Genomic DNA, 19,105 nt, shown 5'->3' with positions numbered 1-19,105 from the left:
GGCCAAAAAGTTCGTTCGGGGTTTTCTGTAACATCGTATGGAAAAACCCAAACGAACTTTTTGGCCAACCCAATATTATTCCTAAGGGTAAATACAGCCCTAGGTTATTGCAAGCTTCTAGTCACAACAACCAATCAATGCATCACCTTGTTTTAATGTGTTTTTCTGTTTAGAGACACCTTATTTGACATACTGTTGATTCATTAATATTGATCTCATGACCAACAAAACCATAACTCGTGCCTGAATGAAGCTTATCTACACATATTTTCTGCATAAAGCACATCACAACCTTCTTGCACTTAGGAACACTAGCCAGCAATTAAGCATTTTGTTTGGGAGCCATTTTAAACAATAAAATGATCTATAAATAGCACAAAAATGTGACAAACATCGCACTAGGTAGATTGCAAAAAAGACACTTGTTTACAGTGTAAGAGCTGAAACAACTAGGCAGGGTCTTCTTCCTCAGCTGGGAACACGTATTGGGCAACTCAGATTTTTTGCTGCTCTGTGCAGGTCCATGAATGACTGTGAGAGCATGACTATTGATTTTGGAGTTACAAATAAATTCTCTCAAGTAGGTGAGTTCACAAAAAAGAGATCCATGAATAATGAGGATTGACTATGCCTAACAAAAAAATTAGAAAACACTGTTAAAACTTTCACTAACAGAGCCAAACCAAAAAAGGAGCCAAGGGTACCTTTGGCTATTTGGGAGTTAGAGGAAGGGAAGTAAAACTTTTATGTTGAAGTTAAGTTTTGTTGGAAATTTTTGTGCATTTCTGTTTCTTAATACTGTTCAATAAAGCTCTCTGAAATTGATCAGATCTTATAAAATTTTAGCCTTTATACGTTTAGGCTACTAAGAACATCATTCTTAGGTTTGAGTATTTTCTACTTAGGATTCTTTGTGCAAAATAAATCAAGTAGAAGAGAATTGTTATCTCATGGAACTGCTGTTTCCTTTTTTTTTTTTTTCCTTCTGATGACGGTTTGAGTTATTATAAAAGAGATCATTTTTGAAGAGGAACCTGTTAACAGAATGCTTTTTTGGAGCTATATATACTTATTGAAGTTGATTTTTGTGAGAAGCTGGATGGAGAGAATTGAGTGTCTGAATTATTCAATGGTAGCAGCAAAACTTGAGCCTATTCTTAATTGATTTAGCCTATCTCTTCTACTAAAATAGGTTCCTGACATGGCAGGCTATCCTCACATTCGTTACATTTCATCAGGCTTGGATGGAACATCATTCAGAGGTCCTTTCAGGGGCAATTTTGAGGTATGTAATAAAATTAATGAAGATATTTGCCTCAGTATCCGTAATGCAGCGATAGAATATATGTAATATTAATATTTACAACTGTATAGGATTGCTGCAGTGGCTGGGGATCAGAAAGCAGTAAAATACCTGAATTTCTGATATTGCTTCCAGGGATTATTATAGAAAGGTTTATAAGTGATATTAATTTTAGTGTCAGAAGTTACCCAAGTATTTGAAGAAGAGTAAATGAAAATATCTAATACAGAAGAATGTAGAAATTTATTGAGTTAATATAAATATCAGATAAAGAACCATACTATTAAATGTGGGAGAAAAACCTTAATGCTTTTTTTTTTTTTTAAAGGGAATAGTTTGATTTATTTATTTTTATTTTTGGTTGCGTTGAGTCTTCGTTTCTGTGCGAGGGCTTTCTCTAGTTGCGGCAAGCGGGGGCCACTCTTCATCACGGTGCGCGGGCCTCTCACTATCGCAGCTTCTCTTGTTGCGGAGCACAGGCTCCAGACGTGCAAGCTCAGTAATTGTGGCTCACGGGCCTAGTTGCTCTGTGGCATGTGGGAACTTCACAAACCAGGGCTTGAACCTGTGTCCCCTGCATTGGCAGGCAGATTCTCAACCACTGTGCCACCAGGGAAGCCCAATGCTTTTTTTTTTAAATAAATGCAGTAGACTTACGTGCTTTATTGAACCCATGTGATGTTTGTAATACATTAGAATTGAGTGGTAACATTTTTTATATAAATCTACCCTTTGCAATATATCTGGGAAATCAGTACTATCATTTTTTGGACCAATTCATTGTTTTCGATAGCTCTGATATTCTACTGTGTGGATGAATATAATTTAACCATTCTCCTAGAAAATCATTTAGGTTTTTCTAATATTTTCCTACTGCAATCGATGCCTAATCCTTTTTGACTAAGCTTAATTTTTAGAGAAGCATTGCTGTAGAAAAATAAACCTAAGTAATTCAGTTTTTCGCTAAATATCTTCTTGTGTGAATTTTCAGGAAGAACAAGTCATTTGAATATGATGTAAAGTTTTTTGTTTTTTTAAAAATTTATTTATTTTTGGCTGCTTTGGGTCTTCATTGCGGCACGCGGGCTTTCTCTAGTTGCGGTGAGCGGGGGCTACTCTTCGTTGCGGAGCACGGGCTCTAGGGCACACGGGCTTCAGTAGTTGCGGCACACAGACTTAGTTGCTCCGCGGCATGTGGGATCTTCCCGGGCCAGGGCTCGAACCCCTGTCCCCTGCATTGGCAGGCGGATTCTTAACCACTGCACCACCAGGGAAGTCCCTGATGTAAAGTTTTGTTTCTTCATGTCAGTTTGGAAGTTGGAGTCATTGGGACTTAGAACTATTGTTTGACTTGTTTCCCTATTTTACTACAATGATTTCATCTTTTACATGCATGCATACATGCTTACTGACGTACATAGTACCATGTGGTAGTCTGCAAGGATAACTTTGCCATACCACTTCAGTTGGCTGAGAAAAGAATTATAAACAGCCATTTGCCTTACCGTATATATGGCTTTTTGAATACTCTATTTACATTGCAGGTTTATAAATATGGAACTTTATTGCTTTTACAGTATTGACAGTGCTGTTCAAGGAATAATAATCCTGACTTTTAATACTAGTTATTCTTCACCTTCAGGAACTTATTCATTTGGAAGAAAGACTAGGAAATGTCAATCGTGGAGCATCCCAGGGGACAATTGAAAGATGTACATATCCACATAAATACAAAAAAGTAAGAATTTATTCTATGAAACATCTACATTATTATTGAAATGCATAACATTTAATATTATGGACTTCCTTTGAGTTTGTGGAGTCTAGCAACTACATTTTTTATTATTAAAACAATACATGCATATGGTTAAAAAAATTGAAAGTATGAAAATATATACTCCGAAGTCTGTTACCCTACTGATCCTAGTTTTCCTTCCCAGAAGAAAAATCATGCTTAAAGATTTCTTAGGTATTCTTCCACATATTTTTAATAATATGCATATGTATATATTTTTCTTTCACTTTTAAAAATAAAGGGGATAATATACACGCATTTTTGCACATTTTCTTTTCATTCTATATCAGCACCTACAGATGATCCATATTCTTTTTAATCGCTTATACAGAATTCCATCATACAGTAGTACCATAATTTAACTAGTCAGTTATTTTAATGGACGTTTATTTGACCTACATTTCTTACATTCTACCCTTATATTCGTTATGTAGTATTACATCTAGAAGTTATGGACTAGGCATGTTAAATAAATTTCTTTCAACGGACGACAATGTTCTTTGCTATAGAGACTAATAAAGTGTGAAATTTCTGTTCATTGTATTTTTCATCCTTTTTCTAAGAGTATTAATGAGGTATAACCATTAAAGTCCTTTCAACTGTTTAAGCTAAATACTATAATTAGCATTAATTTTTTGAATGTTATTTGAAATATTCATTAGTAAAATAACGTTTATTTGGCTGTGCTCATGATAGGACAAAAATAGTACATAGTATTCTAATTGTGGATTGAAAACGATAAATTTCAAACTAATGAATTTCTGTTACTTTTAATTCTGCTTTTGATGCTGATCATTTAAGGGTCTTACAAGAACACTTAGTTGATAATAGTCACTTAATTCATCCTTTAATTCATGACAGTTTTACCTGGGAAATAAGTTGTGGGTGAATGTGTGGTTTTGTTTTGTTTTGTTTTTCAAATAAACACAGACTTTACTCAGTTGTTCAATAATGTCATCTCTACTAATAAGGTAACAACTGATTGGTTCTCACAGAGGAAACTGCACTGCAAACAAGATGGGGAAGAAGGGACTGAGGAAGACACAGAGGAAAAATGTACTATCTGTTTGTCTATTTTAGAGGAAGGTGAAGATGTGAGGTAACTAGACACTAATTATCTAAAATCCGTTGTCAAAACTGTACAAGATTTTATTTGAAAGTAGACCAGAACCCAAATAAAGATTACTCCTGGCATACCCTGTTACCAGTCTCTGACATGTAGAATTGCCTTCTTATAGTGAGTGAAAGAATAAAAAAGATTAAAGTCTCTGTATTAACAGCAAAGGGGTGTGGATGGGAAATATACTACCTGTTTTGGGGCCACATCAAGACTTGGCCAGGGAAATTTTGTGGTCAAAATTGTCTTCTTTAAATCTTGCAGGAAGGAGAATTTGAGAGGTGAGAGGCTTTGGAGGCCAAGACAGGTATATTAATGTATTCTCCAGAGCTTAACGAGGGGGATCCATATTAGCGCCGTGCAGTTTGTTTTACGGCATCTTTTATAAAGTAATCTTGTTCTAAAATTTCCTCTCAGTTTGTGTAGACTGTTTTCTTCTTGCAACTTTGTGATTTAGGAAATGCTATTATGCTAACCAAATATTAATTTTAGGCTTCTCTTTTTATAATCTCTTAAGTTAATTGTTTTGTTCCTATTCTGTTTTTCTCTAATGTAACATAATCCCATATGAAACAAGTTCTATAACATATATAAAAACTGTATAGTAGTTTTGTTGCCCTAGTTTATACGGAAAACTTTATCGTATTCAGTTGGCTAAGAGAGAGAAAAAATGTTATAAAAAGTTGTCTACTATACCACATATAAGGTTATTTGAACACTGTATTTCCAGTAAAGATTTATAAATATGGATGATAATTGTTTTTACAATATTGACAATACTGTGCAAGGAATAATTGGAACACCTCTTTTTAGCTATTTTTACAAAATATTAGGAAGTCTGAAATGTATGACAACTCTTAACGGGGGTGGAAGTTGAAATGGACACTTAAGTCAGTAACTTTTATCCTACTGTTACACTTAGATTTAACATTACCCAGTTATTGCATGGGTAATATTTATTACTATAATATTATTTCTTTATTTCTCAATTTCTAATTGGTAGTGTAGTGTACTAAAGTAAACATCTCTTTTTAACCTACTTTTAAAAGAGTAGCATACAATTAAGTGGATATAACATGAAAACAATATTATTAACCTTTAATCAATCAGGTACTTAAATTTAATGTGTAAAGATCCTGTAGACAGAAAATAATATTGCATATTAAGACATTCCTTAATCAGTATGATATGGCTGCTGTATATTTACAACATAAGTTCTAAGGTTTTTTTTTTTTTTTTTAATTTTACTTATTTATTTATGGCTGTGTTGGGTCTTCGTTTCTGTGCGAGGGCTCTCTCTAGTTGTGGCAAGTGGGGGCCACTCTTCATCGCGGTGCGCGGGCCCCTCACCAGCGCGGCCTCTCCTGTTGCGGAGCACAGGCTCCAGACGCGCAGGCTCAGCAATTGTGGCTCACGGGCCCAGTTGCTCCACGGCATGTGGGATCCTCCCAGACCAGGGCTCAAACCCGTGTCCCCTGCATTGGCAGGCAGACTCTCAACCACTGTGCCACCAGGGAAGCCCCAGTTCTAAGGTTTTTGAGAGAGAATTAAATGAGATTTTTTTTGAAAGTGCTTCACAAAACAATGATTTGATATTAAAAAATGTACTTACAATATTATGTTACAGGAAACATATTGCCAACTCCAGTGCATTGTCAGCTCACGTAGAGAAGTGAAGCTGGAATAATTGCTAATGTAATTGTTGTTCTTAAAATTCTTGAGATTTTACATAATTTGATTCCATACCTGTGACAGTTAATTATCTTGGTCATTTATACATTATATTGCCCAGAGTATTAATTTAATGTAGGCGTAACTCTTGAGTATGGAGGGGTGTTTTTTGGAGGGGTGTTCTTTTTTTAACAGAAGAGAAAAATGTTTAGTAACTTCAGAACATTACTGAATTATTACATGTATCATTTGTTTAAAAATAAATGCCACTACGCTTGTCATAAAATTAATTTTTGCTTTTTGTTTTGTTTGCCTATAATAGACGCCTTCCCTGTATGCACCTTTTCCACCAAGTGTGTGTTGACCAGTGGTTGATTACCAATAAGAAGTGCCCCATATGCAGAGTGGACATTGAGGCCCAGCTGCCAAGTGAAAGTTGACACCATGTTTCAGAACTCTTACCCTCCCTCTCATTCCCACCCTCCTGGTACTGCAGTCTACCAAAGATGGCATGACTTACCTGCGCAGATTTGGAAGCCGTGAACTTAGAGTGCTGGCTCTGCTATATGGTACAACTAATGCTAGACCTACAGTTTATGTATACAATTGATTTTGATGTATTTATAAAAGCTTTTTTTTTCTAGATTTGACATTTTTCCTATATCATTTTACTGTATTTTTGCATGGTTCCTTGTATTGCATTTCTTTGCACATATTATGGGCTTGTGACCCTAAACTTGCAGGCAAGATTAGCTGCTTCAGTAAGTAGAATTTCGTGGTCTTTTTGTTTTTTACATAGTACCAGGTCTTGAGAATTATGAATTTTTTTTTTATCCATTACTAACGTTTAATTTAATCAATCATGTACTTTAGTTTAATGTATAAAGATCCTCTAGAAAATGATAATATTGTGTATTAAGACATTCCTTAATTAGGACAAAATGGCTGCTGTATATTTACAATATGGAGTTCTGAGTTAAATACCATTCTTGATACTGGGAACAGAATACAAACCATTTTCAATCAGATGCAGGTGGTATTCACATCACCAGAGTGATCAATAGAAATTTTCTTGGTGTATCCTTTTCCTTTCAGCACAATGCAGATAGAGTTGAATATTGATATCATACATTTAGACTGCTGTTCTGATTGTATTTATCTTTTTCCTACATCGATTAGAATTTTATTTCCCAGATTCAATTTTTGCTGCTGTGAAACAGCTCTGATGAACACTAAATAGTAATTTCAATTAGCTGGATTGTACATACTTGCAGATTTAACAAAATTTTAGGGAAATTGGAGAAGACATGTAGAATTTTGTTCAGTCTTCTGCTAAGCACGTATATTAAAGATATCTGCTTACATTGATTTTTGTAAACACATTTAGTCAGGATTTAGAATTGCAATCATCGGCAGGTATCTGTGCATTCATAGAACTTCTAAAGGTCCCAGGATCACTTTTAAAGGGATTTTTATTAGTTTAAAGATAAATAAAGTCAGCTGAATCTACATGTCTCTTGTTTTATTTCTCTTTAAACTTGAAAACAGTAAATCTGCAGATACTGTGAGGCACAAATTATACTGTCAACCTACTGTTGCTCTGGTTTTAGACTCCCACTTCATACATTACCAAGAGTCGATCACTGATTTAAAAATTTTAATTTCTATAGTTAAGATTTACTGCATAATATAGAATATTAAAGTTAAGTTAATGTACTAACATTTCTCCTTTGGAGAAAGTTTTAATCCACTTAAGGATGTGTATTATCAAGATACTTTCATATACAGGATAGCCTAATTTTATTTGTCTAAATATGCTTAATATGCCCGAGATTGCAAATGCATCAGTCAGTAACATCACTGTCTGTATGTGGAAGACATGTTCCCATGGATCATATGTGAAGATGTCGATAAGCTTGCATTAAGCCACCTGCTTTGTAAGTGGATTGATTAATAAATAACTTATATTTCTATTGTCTTTGTGTTTCATAATTCATTTTTATAAAACTGTTTACACTGAACATCTTGGAATTCAAAACAGTGATCTCACTCAAGTTGACATTTGCATAATTTGATGTTTGTATTCATTCAGTTATGGCTACTTGCCCTTGTTTTGTATTAGTAAATGTTACACCATAGTAATTGTCAGTATCAGCGTGCTTCAACATAGTATGTGTAGAGATGGAGGATGGACTATGGTTTAGAAATTTGGATATAAAATAACACATTTAAAAAGAATACTAGGGACTTCCCTGGTGGTGCAGTGGTTAAGAATCAGCCTGCCAATGCAGGGGACATGGGTTCGATCCCTGGTCCGGGAAGATCCCACATGCCAACGGGCAACTAAGCCCATGCGCCGCAACTACTGAGTCTGCGCTCTAGAGCCCACAAGCCACAACTACTGAGCCCACGTGCTGCAATTACTGAAGCCCACGTGCCTAGAGCCCATGCTCCGCAACAAGAGAAGCCACCTCAGTGAGAAGCCCGCGCACCGCAACGAAGACCCAATGCAGCCAAAAAAAAAAATTATAATAATAATTTAAAAATAAAAAAAAAAAGAATACTAGATGATTAAGCTGCAGTTGTAGAAGGGTTGTGGGAGGAGTGGCAAGACAGAATGAGAGAGAGAAAAAGAGAGAGAGAGACTTTGTTTGCCATCTTACTGGGGACAAGAGCTAGTAGCCTGTCTTCAGGTAGCCTGTGATGGATGTAGGACTTTACCACTGGAAAACCCAGGGTCTGTGCCAAGGAGTAAGATGGGGAGAATTCTATACAATGGAGTCCTCTTGATGCTCCCCAAACACAAATACAGATAGATTTCTCTCTTTTTTTTAAATATTATATCATATTTAGATGCACAACTACTTATTGACCTGTTTAATGATTGCTACTGATTTTTTTTAAATCTGAAGTATCATTACTTTAAAATTTATTTTATGCAAGTATTTGTAGCATATACCTGAATTGTTAATGCAGGAGCTTCTTAAGCTACTGCAATTAATTACAGAAAAATGTGATTAGTAATGAACCAAGTGAGAAAGAAAATAATTTTTAGTATTTTAACTTCTCTGTGCTTTCTTTTGGTGTCTTCCATATCCTGCTACATCTGTGTCAAAACGAAAATTTCAGTGATAGCTATCCAAATACTTTAAAACTCTTTTGTCAGCAAATCCTTACATTCATCGTTGTTAATATGCAAGTGATAAACTGATATTTGAAACATTTTTTTAATCTGGTGATTTTGTTTAAGCTGCTAGCACATTTCATCATTTGAACCATAACTATTTGACAGACAGAAAACTAGCTCTGTTTTAAAAATGCTATTTGTAATACAAATTAAAATGTAAACTCTGTAGACATTTTATTATTAGTTTTTCATAAATGGGAATAGCTTAATTTTGTAGAAAATGCATCCTGAATTTTTTTTTAAAACATCTTTATTGGAGTATAATTGCTTTACAATGGTGTATTAGTTTCTGCTTTATAACAAAGTGAGTCAGTTATACACATACATATGTCCCCATATCTCTGATTTTTAAAAAATTTTAATTTTATATCGGAGTATAGTTGATTTACAATGTTGTGTTTCAGGTGTACAGCAGAGTGATTCAGTTATACATAGACATGGATCTATTTCAAATTCTTTTCCCATTTTGGTTATTACTGCATCCTGATTTTTTTAAAATTAATTAGTTTATTTATTTTTGGCTGTGTTGGGTCTTTGTTGCTACGCGTGCGGGCTTGCTTTAGTTGCGGTGAGCTGGGGCTGCTCTTCGCTGCGGTGCGTGGGCTTCTCATTGCAGTGGCTTCTCTTGTTGCAGAACATGAGCTCTAGGCGCGTGGGCTTCAGAAGTTGTGGCACTCAGGCTTCAGTAGTTATGGCTCGCGGGCTCTAGAGTGCAGGCTTAGTTGTGGCGCATGGGCTTCAGAAGTTGTGGCACTCAGGCTTCAGTAGTTATGGCTCGCGGGCTCTAGAGTGCAGGCTTAGTTGTGGCGCGCGGGCTTAGCTGCTCCGCGGCATGTGGGACCTTCCCGGACCAGGGCTTGAACCCGTGTCCCCTGCATTGGCAGGCGGGTTCTTAACCACTGTGCCACCGGGGAAGCCTTGCGTCCTGATTTCTAATTTAACTTCCAAAACCTCTGGGAACAGTAAATTTTCTTGCTTATTCAAGACTTGACATGTCACAGTATTGGATATATCAATATTGAAATATTTTCTCTCAGTTATAGATTTCACTCATTTCCTTGAATTAAGAGTTATGTCCAAAACAGCTATTTCTTTCTAAGAAAAATAAATGTTACCACTTTTGTGGTTGGGCCTGCTGGGGGGCCTTCTCTCTCCTCTGTATTCTGTACAGATTCACAGGCCACACAGTTGATCTTCTGGAGTTTTGAAAAGAATATAGTCGTTGGTGGCAGACAGACTTGGGCTTAGAATTGTGTAACTCTATAAAACTTAACCTTTCTGAGCTTCATCTTTCTTATCTGTAACAGAAATAGTTTGTCATTAGAATTAAATGAGATGAGTGTAAAGAGCTTTGCATATAGGACATACTTAAGAAGATATGTTCTCCCAATGCTTGCTCCATCCCACCCCACCGCCCAAATACCCTTGCCCTTGCTGACAAATGGTAGCATAGCGAGATGCTGAACCGTAGATCAGTGTTTGCTGTAATCTTTACTCTTACTGAGTCCAAGCGACTGATTACTAGATAAGAATGAACAATACTCTTCAGCCCTTCAAATTTTTCTTCTACCAGAGGAATGGAAGATTCCCAGCACATGTTCCTTTGCTTTGAAGTCACATCAGGCACATAGTTACCCATAAAAACCGTCCAATGCTGTGTTTTAGGCAGCTGCTGCCAATAGATCAGACTTGGCACAGGATGTGAAACCATTTGCCTCTCTGAGCTAAAAGAAAATATTACGGAGAGATTAACAGCTAGAATTTCTCAATCTCTCCTAATTTTTCTCCCCATCAAATTGTGTTATGCAGGGATCTGGTGCCCATTAAGGATTAATTAAGCACACTGCGGAGCTGCCTATGTTATCGTATTAGCTGCTTCTAGGCTTATTCTTAGAGAGACGGAGAGTGTGTGGAAGGTGTAGGTTTCCAGGAGAAGCTTTTGATTAGCCCAAAGAAATTGCATGTCTCCTTTAATCCTTTATCATCACTACCGAGAATGGTTAGATTTACTAAATAGTCATTTTCATTGTGTGCTACGCTGAGTCAGTTTTGCTTTAGGTGGTGGTATACAGTATGTGTGCAGGGTGGAGGGGGTGCTTTGGAGAGTAAACTTCCACAGATTGTTATTGATAATGTTGTGTTACAGAAAGGAAGAGTTTGGCTTCTGCCATTGCCTGTGTGGCTGGTAGCACAGCTCAAGATACTCAGATTTCCAATCTGGCTCATAATATGGGATGCTCCAAACCTGTTATCCTAAGGATTCTGTTTTTTAGATTCTCAAGAAGAGTTTTTGACAAGGGAATTGGAAGAGATATGGTAAGTCTTCCAGCCTGGCTTTAAAAAGGAATGGATATCTTTATTGAACTGCTATCTAGACTACCGTACTGATAGTATTTGCTCAGAGAATAAGCTATGGTGTACCTGGGTTCCTAGAACTTTGTTGTTAGCCACACACGCCCCAAACCCCAAAGGTTTGTATTACCTATCTATTGTTTGGTGACCCTAAAACTTAGTGGCTTAAACATCAAACATCTTAGTTTCTGTGGGTCAGGAATTTGGGAGCAGCTTAGCTTGGTGCTTCTGGCTCAGGGAGTCTCATGAAGTTACAGTCAAGGTGATAGCTGGGGCTGCAGTCATCTGATGTCATTACTGGGTCTGGAAGATGTGTTCCCACGATGGCTCACTCACATGGCTGTTGATAGCAGACTTCAGTTCCTTATTGGCTGTTGGCCAAGAGACCTCACTTCCTTGTTATGTGGGACTCAGATGTCTTCACAACAGGGTAGCTGGCTTCCCCAGAGCAAATGACCACAGAGAGAGAGCAAGTAGGAAGCCACAGTGATATTTTTCATCTAGTCACAGAAGGTGTACTCATTCTTGCCACATTATATTCATTAGAAGCAAGTCACTAAATATAGCCTATACTCGAGAGGAGTTGATTGGGTTCCAACATTTGAAGAAAGGTACAGCAAGAATTTGTGTACACATTTTAAAAACACCACAGTTAGTAACCTGTCTTATTCCCTATGTCAAGACCCAGTCTTCAGACATCTTGGACTTCTCTGGCCAAAGATTCTATCAGACTGGTCTCAGTCCTTCCCAGGGCTCTCCATTACATGTGATCCATGGTTCAGCACTAAATCCACTGTGCCCTCAGCAGGTAACCAAATGCCGAAATATCTGGAAATGGCTCAGGCATTCAAGTTGCCCGTGTGAAAAATTTTCCAAGAATAATTTTTTTTTTTTTTTTTTTGGCTGTGCTGCACAGCATGTGGGATCTTAGCTCCCCGACCAGGGTTCAAACCCATGCCCCCCTGCGTTGGAAGCACAGAGTCTTAACCACTGGACCACAAGGGAAGTCCCAGAATAATGTTTTTGAGGTTCATAGTTTACAAATAATTATAAATCCTAGCTACTGTGCTATGTTTTCCTAAGCCGTGACACCATAGGAAACAGTAAGATGCAAGACTTGCAGCAGGGATATCCCTGGTGGTGCAGTGGTTAAGAATCTGCCTGCCAGTGCAGGGGACACGGGTTCAATCCCTGGTCTGGGAAGATGCCACGTGCTGCGGAGCAACTAAGCCTGTGTGCCGCAACTACTGAAGCCCGTGTGCCTAGAGCCTGTGCTCCGCAACAAGAGAAACCACCACAGTGAGAAGCCCGTGCACCACAACGAAGAGTAGCCCCCCTCGCCACAACTAGAGAAAGCCTGCACGCAGCAACGAAGACCTGATGCAGCAAAAGAAAAAAAACTTCCAGCAAACAAAAAAGCTTATTTGGTGCAAGGATTGAAAATACTCCCAGGTAAATATATCTGTTACCTATTATGTAACAAACCACACCAAATCTTAGTGACTTAGGCACAATATTTATTTGGTCATCACTGTACAATATGGGCAGGGCTGGGCAGGAACTGCTCATATCTCAGTGTGGTGTGACCACTGCGTTCTTCATGTGACTGTATTGAGTTGGGAGCTCTACTGGGATGGAATGCCAGCGTGGCCTCCCTTACATGTCTGATGCTTTAGCTGGGATGGCTGGGACAGCTGAAGACTCACTGGGCATCTCTTTTTTTTTTTAATTTATTTATTTTTGGCTGTGTTGGGTTTTCGTTGCTGCATGCAGGCTTTCTCTAGTTGTGGCGAGGGGGGCTACTCTTCGTTGCAGTGCACGGGCTTCTCAATGCAGTGGCTTCTCTTGTTGCGGAGCATGGGCTCTAGGCATGCGGGCTTCAGTAGTTGTGGCATGTGGGCTCAGTAGTTGTGGCTCACAGGCTCTAGAGCGCAGGCTCAGTAGTTGTGGCACACGGGCCTAGTTGCTCAGCAGCATGTGGGATCTTCCCGGACCAGGGCTCGAACCCATGTCCCCTGCATTGGCAGGCAGATTCTTAACCACTGCGCCACCAGGGAAGCCCCTGGGCATCTCTCTTGATGTCTCTCTAGTGAGGGAGAGCTAGACTTCTTTACATGGTGACTCAGAGCTCTAAGAAAGAAGAAACTGCCAGGCTTCCTAAGACTTAGGCCTGGAACTGGCACAGTGTCATTTCTGCCATGTTCTGTGAGTCAAAGCAAGGCTAGCCCAGATTCAAGGGGAGGGGAAAAAGACTGTACCTATTAATAGAAGTAGCAGCAGCAAAAAAAAAAAATTGTGACCATCTTTAATTAATCACAGTAAGGTAAAACAAGTGCCATTGCTTTGTTATAATTCCTAGTACAAACTTCCTGAACACATTTTTCCCCCCAAGCCAAAGTTTAGCATATGGAGAAGTCATGTGTGCAAATGGTTTATTTTCTCAAGTGTTATCATGAGAGGAATCAGTGGTGGAGGAACTTTGACTTCCCCACACTGATATTTGAGAAAAAGAAACTTATGTGATGGAGATATTTCTGTTCCTTTGATTGCCATATCTTTGTGTAATTTAGAAATTCTTTCTGCAGTGTTCTTTTTTTTTCCTAACTTTTTTTAAAATTTAATTTATGTTTTGGCTGTGTTGGGTCTTCATTGCTGCGCGCGGGCTTTCTCTAGTTGCGGCGCACGGGTTTTCTCTAGTTGCGGCGAGCAGGGGCTACTCTGTTTCGATGCGTGGGCTTCTCATTGCAGTGACTTCTCTTGTTGTGGAGCATGGGCTCTAGGTGTGCGGGCTTCAGTAGTTGTGGCTCGTGGGCTCTAGAGCTCAGTCTCAGTAGTTGTGGTGCACAGGCTTAGTTGCTCTGCAGCATGTGGGATCTTCCCGGACCAGGGCTTGAACCCGTGTCCCCTGCATTCGCAGGCAGATTCTTAACCACTGCGCCACCAGGGAAGTCCTGCAGTGTTCTTAATAGATGGTTATTGTGAAAGTTAATGTGTCAATTTGCACCACTGAGTGCCCAGACATTTGGTGAAACATTATTCTGGGTCTATTTTGGGGGGTGTTTTCTAGATGAGATCAAGATTTAAATCTGTAGTCTGTGTAAAGCAATCTCCTTAATGTAGGTGGGCCTCATCCAATCAGTTGAAGGCCTGAGTAGAACGAAAAGACTCTCTTCCCCTCCTCCTACACCCCATGAGTAAGGGAGAATTTCTCCTCTTCACTGCTTTCAAGTTGGGACATTGTTTTTCTCCTGTCTCTGCACTCAGACTGAGACATGGGCTCTTCCTGGGTTGCTAGCCTACCAGCCTTGGACTGGAACTACACCATTGGCTCTTCTGAGTCTCCAGCTTGCAGACTGGAGATTGTAGGACTTGTTAGCTTCCATAATTGTGTGGGCCAATTCCCTATCTATCTGTCTATCTCTGAAGAACCCTGACTAATCCAATTATGCCCATGGTTATATTCTTCCAGGGATGATGAGGTCACTACTTACTGAAGAAGTGCATTTCTTTTGTAAACAGTTAAAATCATTAATTCTTAAAAAAAAAATAATTCTCTTCCTTTGGTAGATGTTCCTGTAAGTCATAGGGTCCTATTCTGTATTTTGGAGCAATGTAAAAATAAGTCTGGTTTCTTGCTATATGCTAGCTCTTCAGATACTATAGGACAGCCATCTTGATTTATTTGGGTCTGCTCAAAGTGGAATATCCTTAGAACTCTTTTGTTTAGACTGGATCTTAAGCTTCTTACCTATTCTTGTCACCATTTTCTGGATATGGTGTTTTCTAGTTTATTAACCATTTTCTAGTTTATTAACATTCCTCAAAATATGATACCTATAAGTGATCATCACTCTGGCTGTGGCCTGAGCATTAAAAAGTACAGAATTAACCTGAACTCACTCATGCTAATGAGTTAGATCTTGGAATGGTGGTATTTTCCAAGGGTGCACAGGTTTCCTAAAGGAAAGATGTGGAAATGGAAAGAATAAGAACAAATTGAAAAAGGAATACAAACTGAAGGGAAATGAGACACAGTCTGCACTCTACCATCTGTTTGAGAGTGGGATTGGCTGTCATGTCCCAGTAGGCCTGCACACCCCACAGGCACAGTTTAGCCCAGAATGGGGGCAGTTACTAAAAAGCCAGCTTGATATGCCAGTTGGGACATTCTCTGCATTCTGTAGCTCCTCAAGATTCCACAAAAGCTGATTAGGATATGATACAAAAATCAGAGTGTCTTACAATGTTTATCTGGTATAACAGAGAACAGGAAATGCATGAATAATCGAACAGCATAATATTAAAACTCTTGAGTCAATGGTTTATTATCCTCAACAGACCTTTTACTTTTTAACTCACTTTCTAAGGATGAGTAAATTATATTGTTATCCTTTCATGGACCTTATATTTTAAGCACCATGAGGGCAGGGACCTAGTTTTTAATGCCCTCTTTTTTTCCTTCTAAGTAGTCTGCACAGTGCCTTGCTTATACAAGGCGTTTAGTAGATTAAAAGAACAAAACAAACAAAAAGAACTTGAATAATCCGCAAGCTTGAGGTCCAGATTTTAGAGACTCATTTTGAGTGGAGGCTCATGAAGATACTAGAAAGGTCTTTCTTTCTACCTCTATGGGTCTCCCTGCTACTGAGCAGGCTTACAGGCCCTAGACTGGGACAAACCCATGCACCCTGCCCAGCCAGCAACAGATAACCAGGTTACCTTCATGGGATAGATTACGGTGACATATTGGTCAAGGTGAAAGTAGTAGGTCAAGATGGATGCAAGCAAGGCAGAGAAAAAAGTCTTTCTTTTTGTAAGAAAAGTGACCTGCCCCTACCCCCAAAGAAATTCGCATTGAAAGTTACTTATTTTGGGTAACATTTAAGAAAATTTTAACCTAACCACTCAAAACTTTTAAGTTACCTTGCAGTTGTTTCCCCTTGTCATCTATATTTAGTCATTTATCAAGGTTCTCTCATTTTTCCAGTAATGCCTCTCATACTTGTTTCCATTTTTTTATTCTCTACACTCATCCAAGTCAGATTTTTGTTACGTCTCACCTGGGAAAACTTTTTCCATAGTCCATTCTTCGTGCTGCCCCCAGGGGTCAGCTTTCTAAAACAAAGTTCTAACCAAGTCATTATCCTTCTTAAAAACTTTCCATGATTCCTCATTTTCTGGATCTTTTTCAGCTTTATCTTTAACATTCCTATAATCCAAATGCCTCAGACTGCTTTGTTTTTCCACAGATTTATTCTCATTGTTTCTACTTGAATGCCTTTGCCATCTCTGCTTGCCAAAATCTAACCCTTCCTTTAAAAGCTCAAATGTCCCCTTTCTAGTAAGCCTTCCTTCACCTATCCCCATTTTGAATTAATCGTATTATTTGTGCTCAATATTTTATAGGTTCTGCCTCTTAAAATAATTTTGTTCCTATTTGTCTCCCCTTCCTTGTTTTGAACTTGAGGGCATGGCTTGCACTTTATTCTTCTCTGTGTTCCCTGCAGTGCCTTGCAAACACTGACATTTTAATTTTAATATGGCAAATTTATCTTCTAGCTAGTTAAGAGAGAAAAGAAATCAGGAAGAGGTAGGCAGTTAGGGTAGGGGACAGAAATGTGATAAGAGCAACTGAGGGAGAGAACATGGCAGTAATGAGGAAGATAGCTGGGTTCTGATAAAAATCAGCTGGTGAAAATCATAATTTGTTTATTGTCTCATTCACAATTAATGATATATAAATTAAACTGGGCCCTTTATGCTTCCACTGTGATCTGGAACAACAGCTGCTGAAAGTCACCAAGAACAGAAATAGAAAAGCATTCTTCAAGGATATAGAAACCATGACCATGAGCTGAGCTGTTGGACTTTTATGATAATCTAGTACATAACCCACATAAATCCTAATAAAAATTCAACAATAAATAAGCACTTTATTTGTTCTAGGCACAGAACCAACACCCTTGCCCTCATGTAGCTTATAATCTAGCATGTTTGATCAAATTAAGCAGCTCCCTGGGTTGAGCTTGAGATGGTCCTAGTGCCTGTTTATGGGCCTTCTAGGAGAGCTGTGAGGTTTCCAGCTCTGACCTGACCCAGGACAGTTTTTGCCTCCTGAAGTTCTTGAGTTCTGCATCAACAGTGGCTATCTGACTGTGAAATTTTCCCATTGGAGGAAGGTCCTGGAAGTCTGAGGGAAAGAATCCCAGGAACAGGAGAAAAAGGTGGGTAGCTGAATAAGAAATTAGAAGTGAGGAAGGTCTGACAAACAGCAATCAAATCTCTGGTGATTCAGAAGGATAGTCCTGATAGCCAAGAGTGTAAGACTCTACCCCAGACTGAGGAATCTTGGTGTCAGAAAAGAAGAGTTCCCGTTTGGCACTCCAGGACCTAAACATTTGTGTAGGAATCTCAGAATCTGTCTCTCTGACTTTCTATCTTTGACGTCCTTCCGTGGGGTTGGAAGACACTAGGCAACACCTACCTTGAAGTCCAATAACTCCCGCCAAACCAAGCCACTCACCTTGTCTCCAGTCATACTGGTCCAATATTGGTCTGTGCTTTTGCTTGGGGTGCTCTCTATGCCTGCAGTATTCTCCCTTCACTCCATATCCACCCCATATGCATACCTTTTTGAAGCAGTACTTGACCAAGAAATGAGAAAAAGTGTATTGATCATGTAGAATTTTACCATAATGTAAAGGGCCATTGGCCTTCAGGAAATTTATCCTTGGTTAATTTTCTATTCGATTCCCTTTGATGACTGTTTCAAACTTTTCCCACTCTTTCTGCCAAATGTAGAGAGGACAATGGTAAATACAATGCAAAGAGCACAGGCTTTGCAATCAGAACTGAGTACCAACTCTAGCTCTGAAACCCATGAGGACTGTGATTGCAGCCAAGACATAGAACTGTTCTGAGCCTTAGTTTCTTCATCTGTTAGATTGAGATAACACACGACATGTTAATTAGACTCATTGTGGTGATCATTTTGCAATATATACAAATGTTAAATAATTAGGTTGTACACCTGAAACTAATATGTATCAATTATACCTCAATTTAAAAAATGACCCCAAAAAACTGGGATAATACTATCAATAAAGATTATGAGGAATCTATGAGAAAGTTTATTTAAATTAGAATATAGGAAGAGTGATCAATAAATGTTACCTAAGACAGGAGGGAACAAATAAAAATATAGAAGGACTACAATGCATTAAACAAGAGATTGAATCAAAAAGTTTATTTGTAAGGTTCTAGGTTAGTTGCAGTGAGGGATAAACCATAAAATAGTACTTCTATTTTAAATGAAAACATAATATGTCTAATATGGATTAAATTATTCAGCTTTAACCATGTCAAATCAGTTAATAAAAGCACTTTACCATTCTTAACATTTCTGTTTACAAAGACCTGAGAGGTGGTAAGGATTGTTTAATAGTTGTAGCTTTTGATAATACCACAATATTATAACAATAAAGCAAAAATATAATTATACTCACAACCCCAGTGCACAAAACATCTAGAGCCCATGCTCTGCAACAAGAGAAGCCACTGCAATGAGAAGCCTGTGCACCGCAACGAAGAGTAGCCCCCGCTCGCCGCAACTAGAGAAATCCCACGCACAGCAACGAAGACCCAATGCAACCAAAAATAAATAATAAATAAATAAATTAA

The 19,105-nt window shown here is 38.4% G+C and overlaps 1 protein-coding gene across 10 annotated transcripts in view; it reads left to right on the top strand.

The window, feature by feature from the left end:
• Positions 1 to 7,862, top strand: part of RNF111 (ring finger protein 111) — a 94,871-nt gene extending 87,009 nt beyond the window's left edge. For 7 of the 10 annotated variants that reach the window (XM_007165951.3, XM_057543666.1, XM_057543665.1 and 4 more), the window contains 4 exons: positions 1,193 to 1,285; positions 2,946 to 3,041; positions 4,070 to 4,197; positions 6,209 to 7,862. In XM_007165951.3, coding sequence (XP_007166013.1) covers positions 1,193 to 1,285; positions 2,946 to 3,041; positions 4,070 to 4,197; positions 6,209 to 6,326 — 435 coding nt within the window. In that variant the 3' untranslated portion in view covers positions 6,327 to 7,862. The remainder of the gene's footprint in view (positions 1 to 1,192; positions 1,286 to 2,945; positions 3,042 to 4,069; positions 4,198 to 6,208) is intronic. The other 3 variants (XM_057543667.1, XM_007165950.3, XM_007165948.3) reach the window with 1 other exon arrangement.
• Positions 7,863 to 19,105: the final 11,243 nt, after the last annotated feature.

The sequence above is a fragment of the Balaenoptera acutorostrata genome, chromosome 3 (genome assembly GCF_949987535.1).
Source record: "Balaenoptera acutorostrata chromosome 3, mBalAcu1.1, whole genome shotgun sequence".
Classification (NCBI taxonomy): domain Eukaryota; kingdom Metazoa; phylum Chordata; class Mammalia; order Artiodactyla; family Balaenopteridae; genus Balaenoptera; species Balaenoptera acutorostrata.
This window is presented reverse-complemented; position numbering and strand designations above follow the sequence as displayed.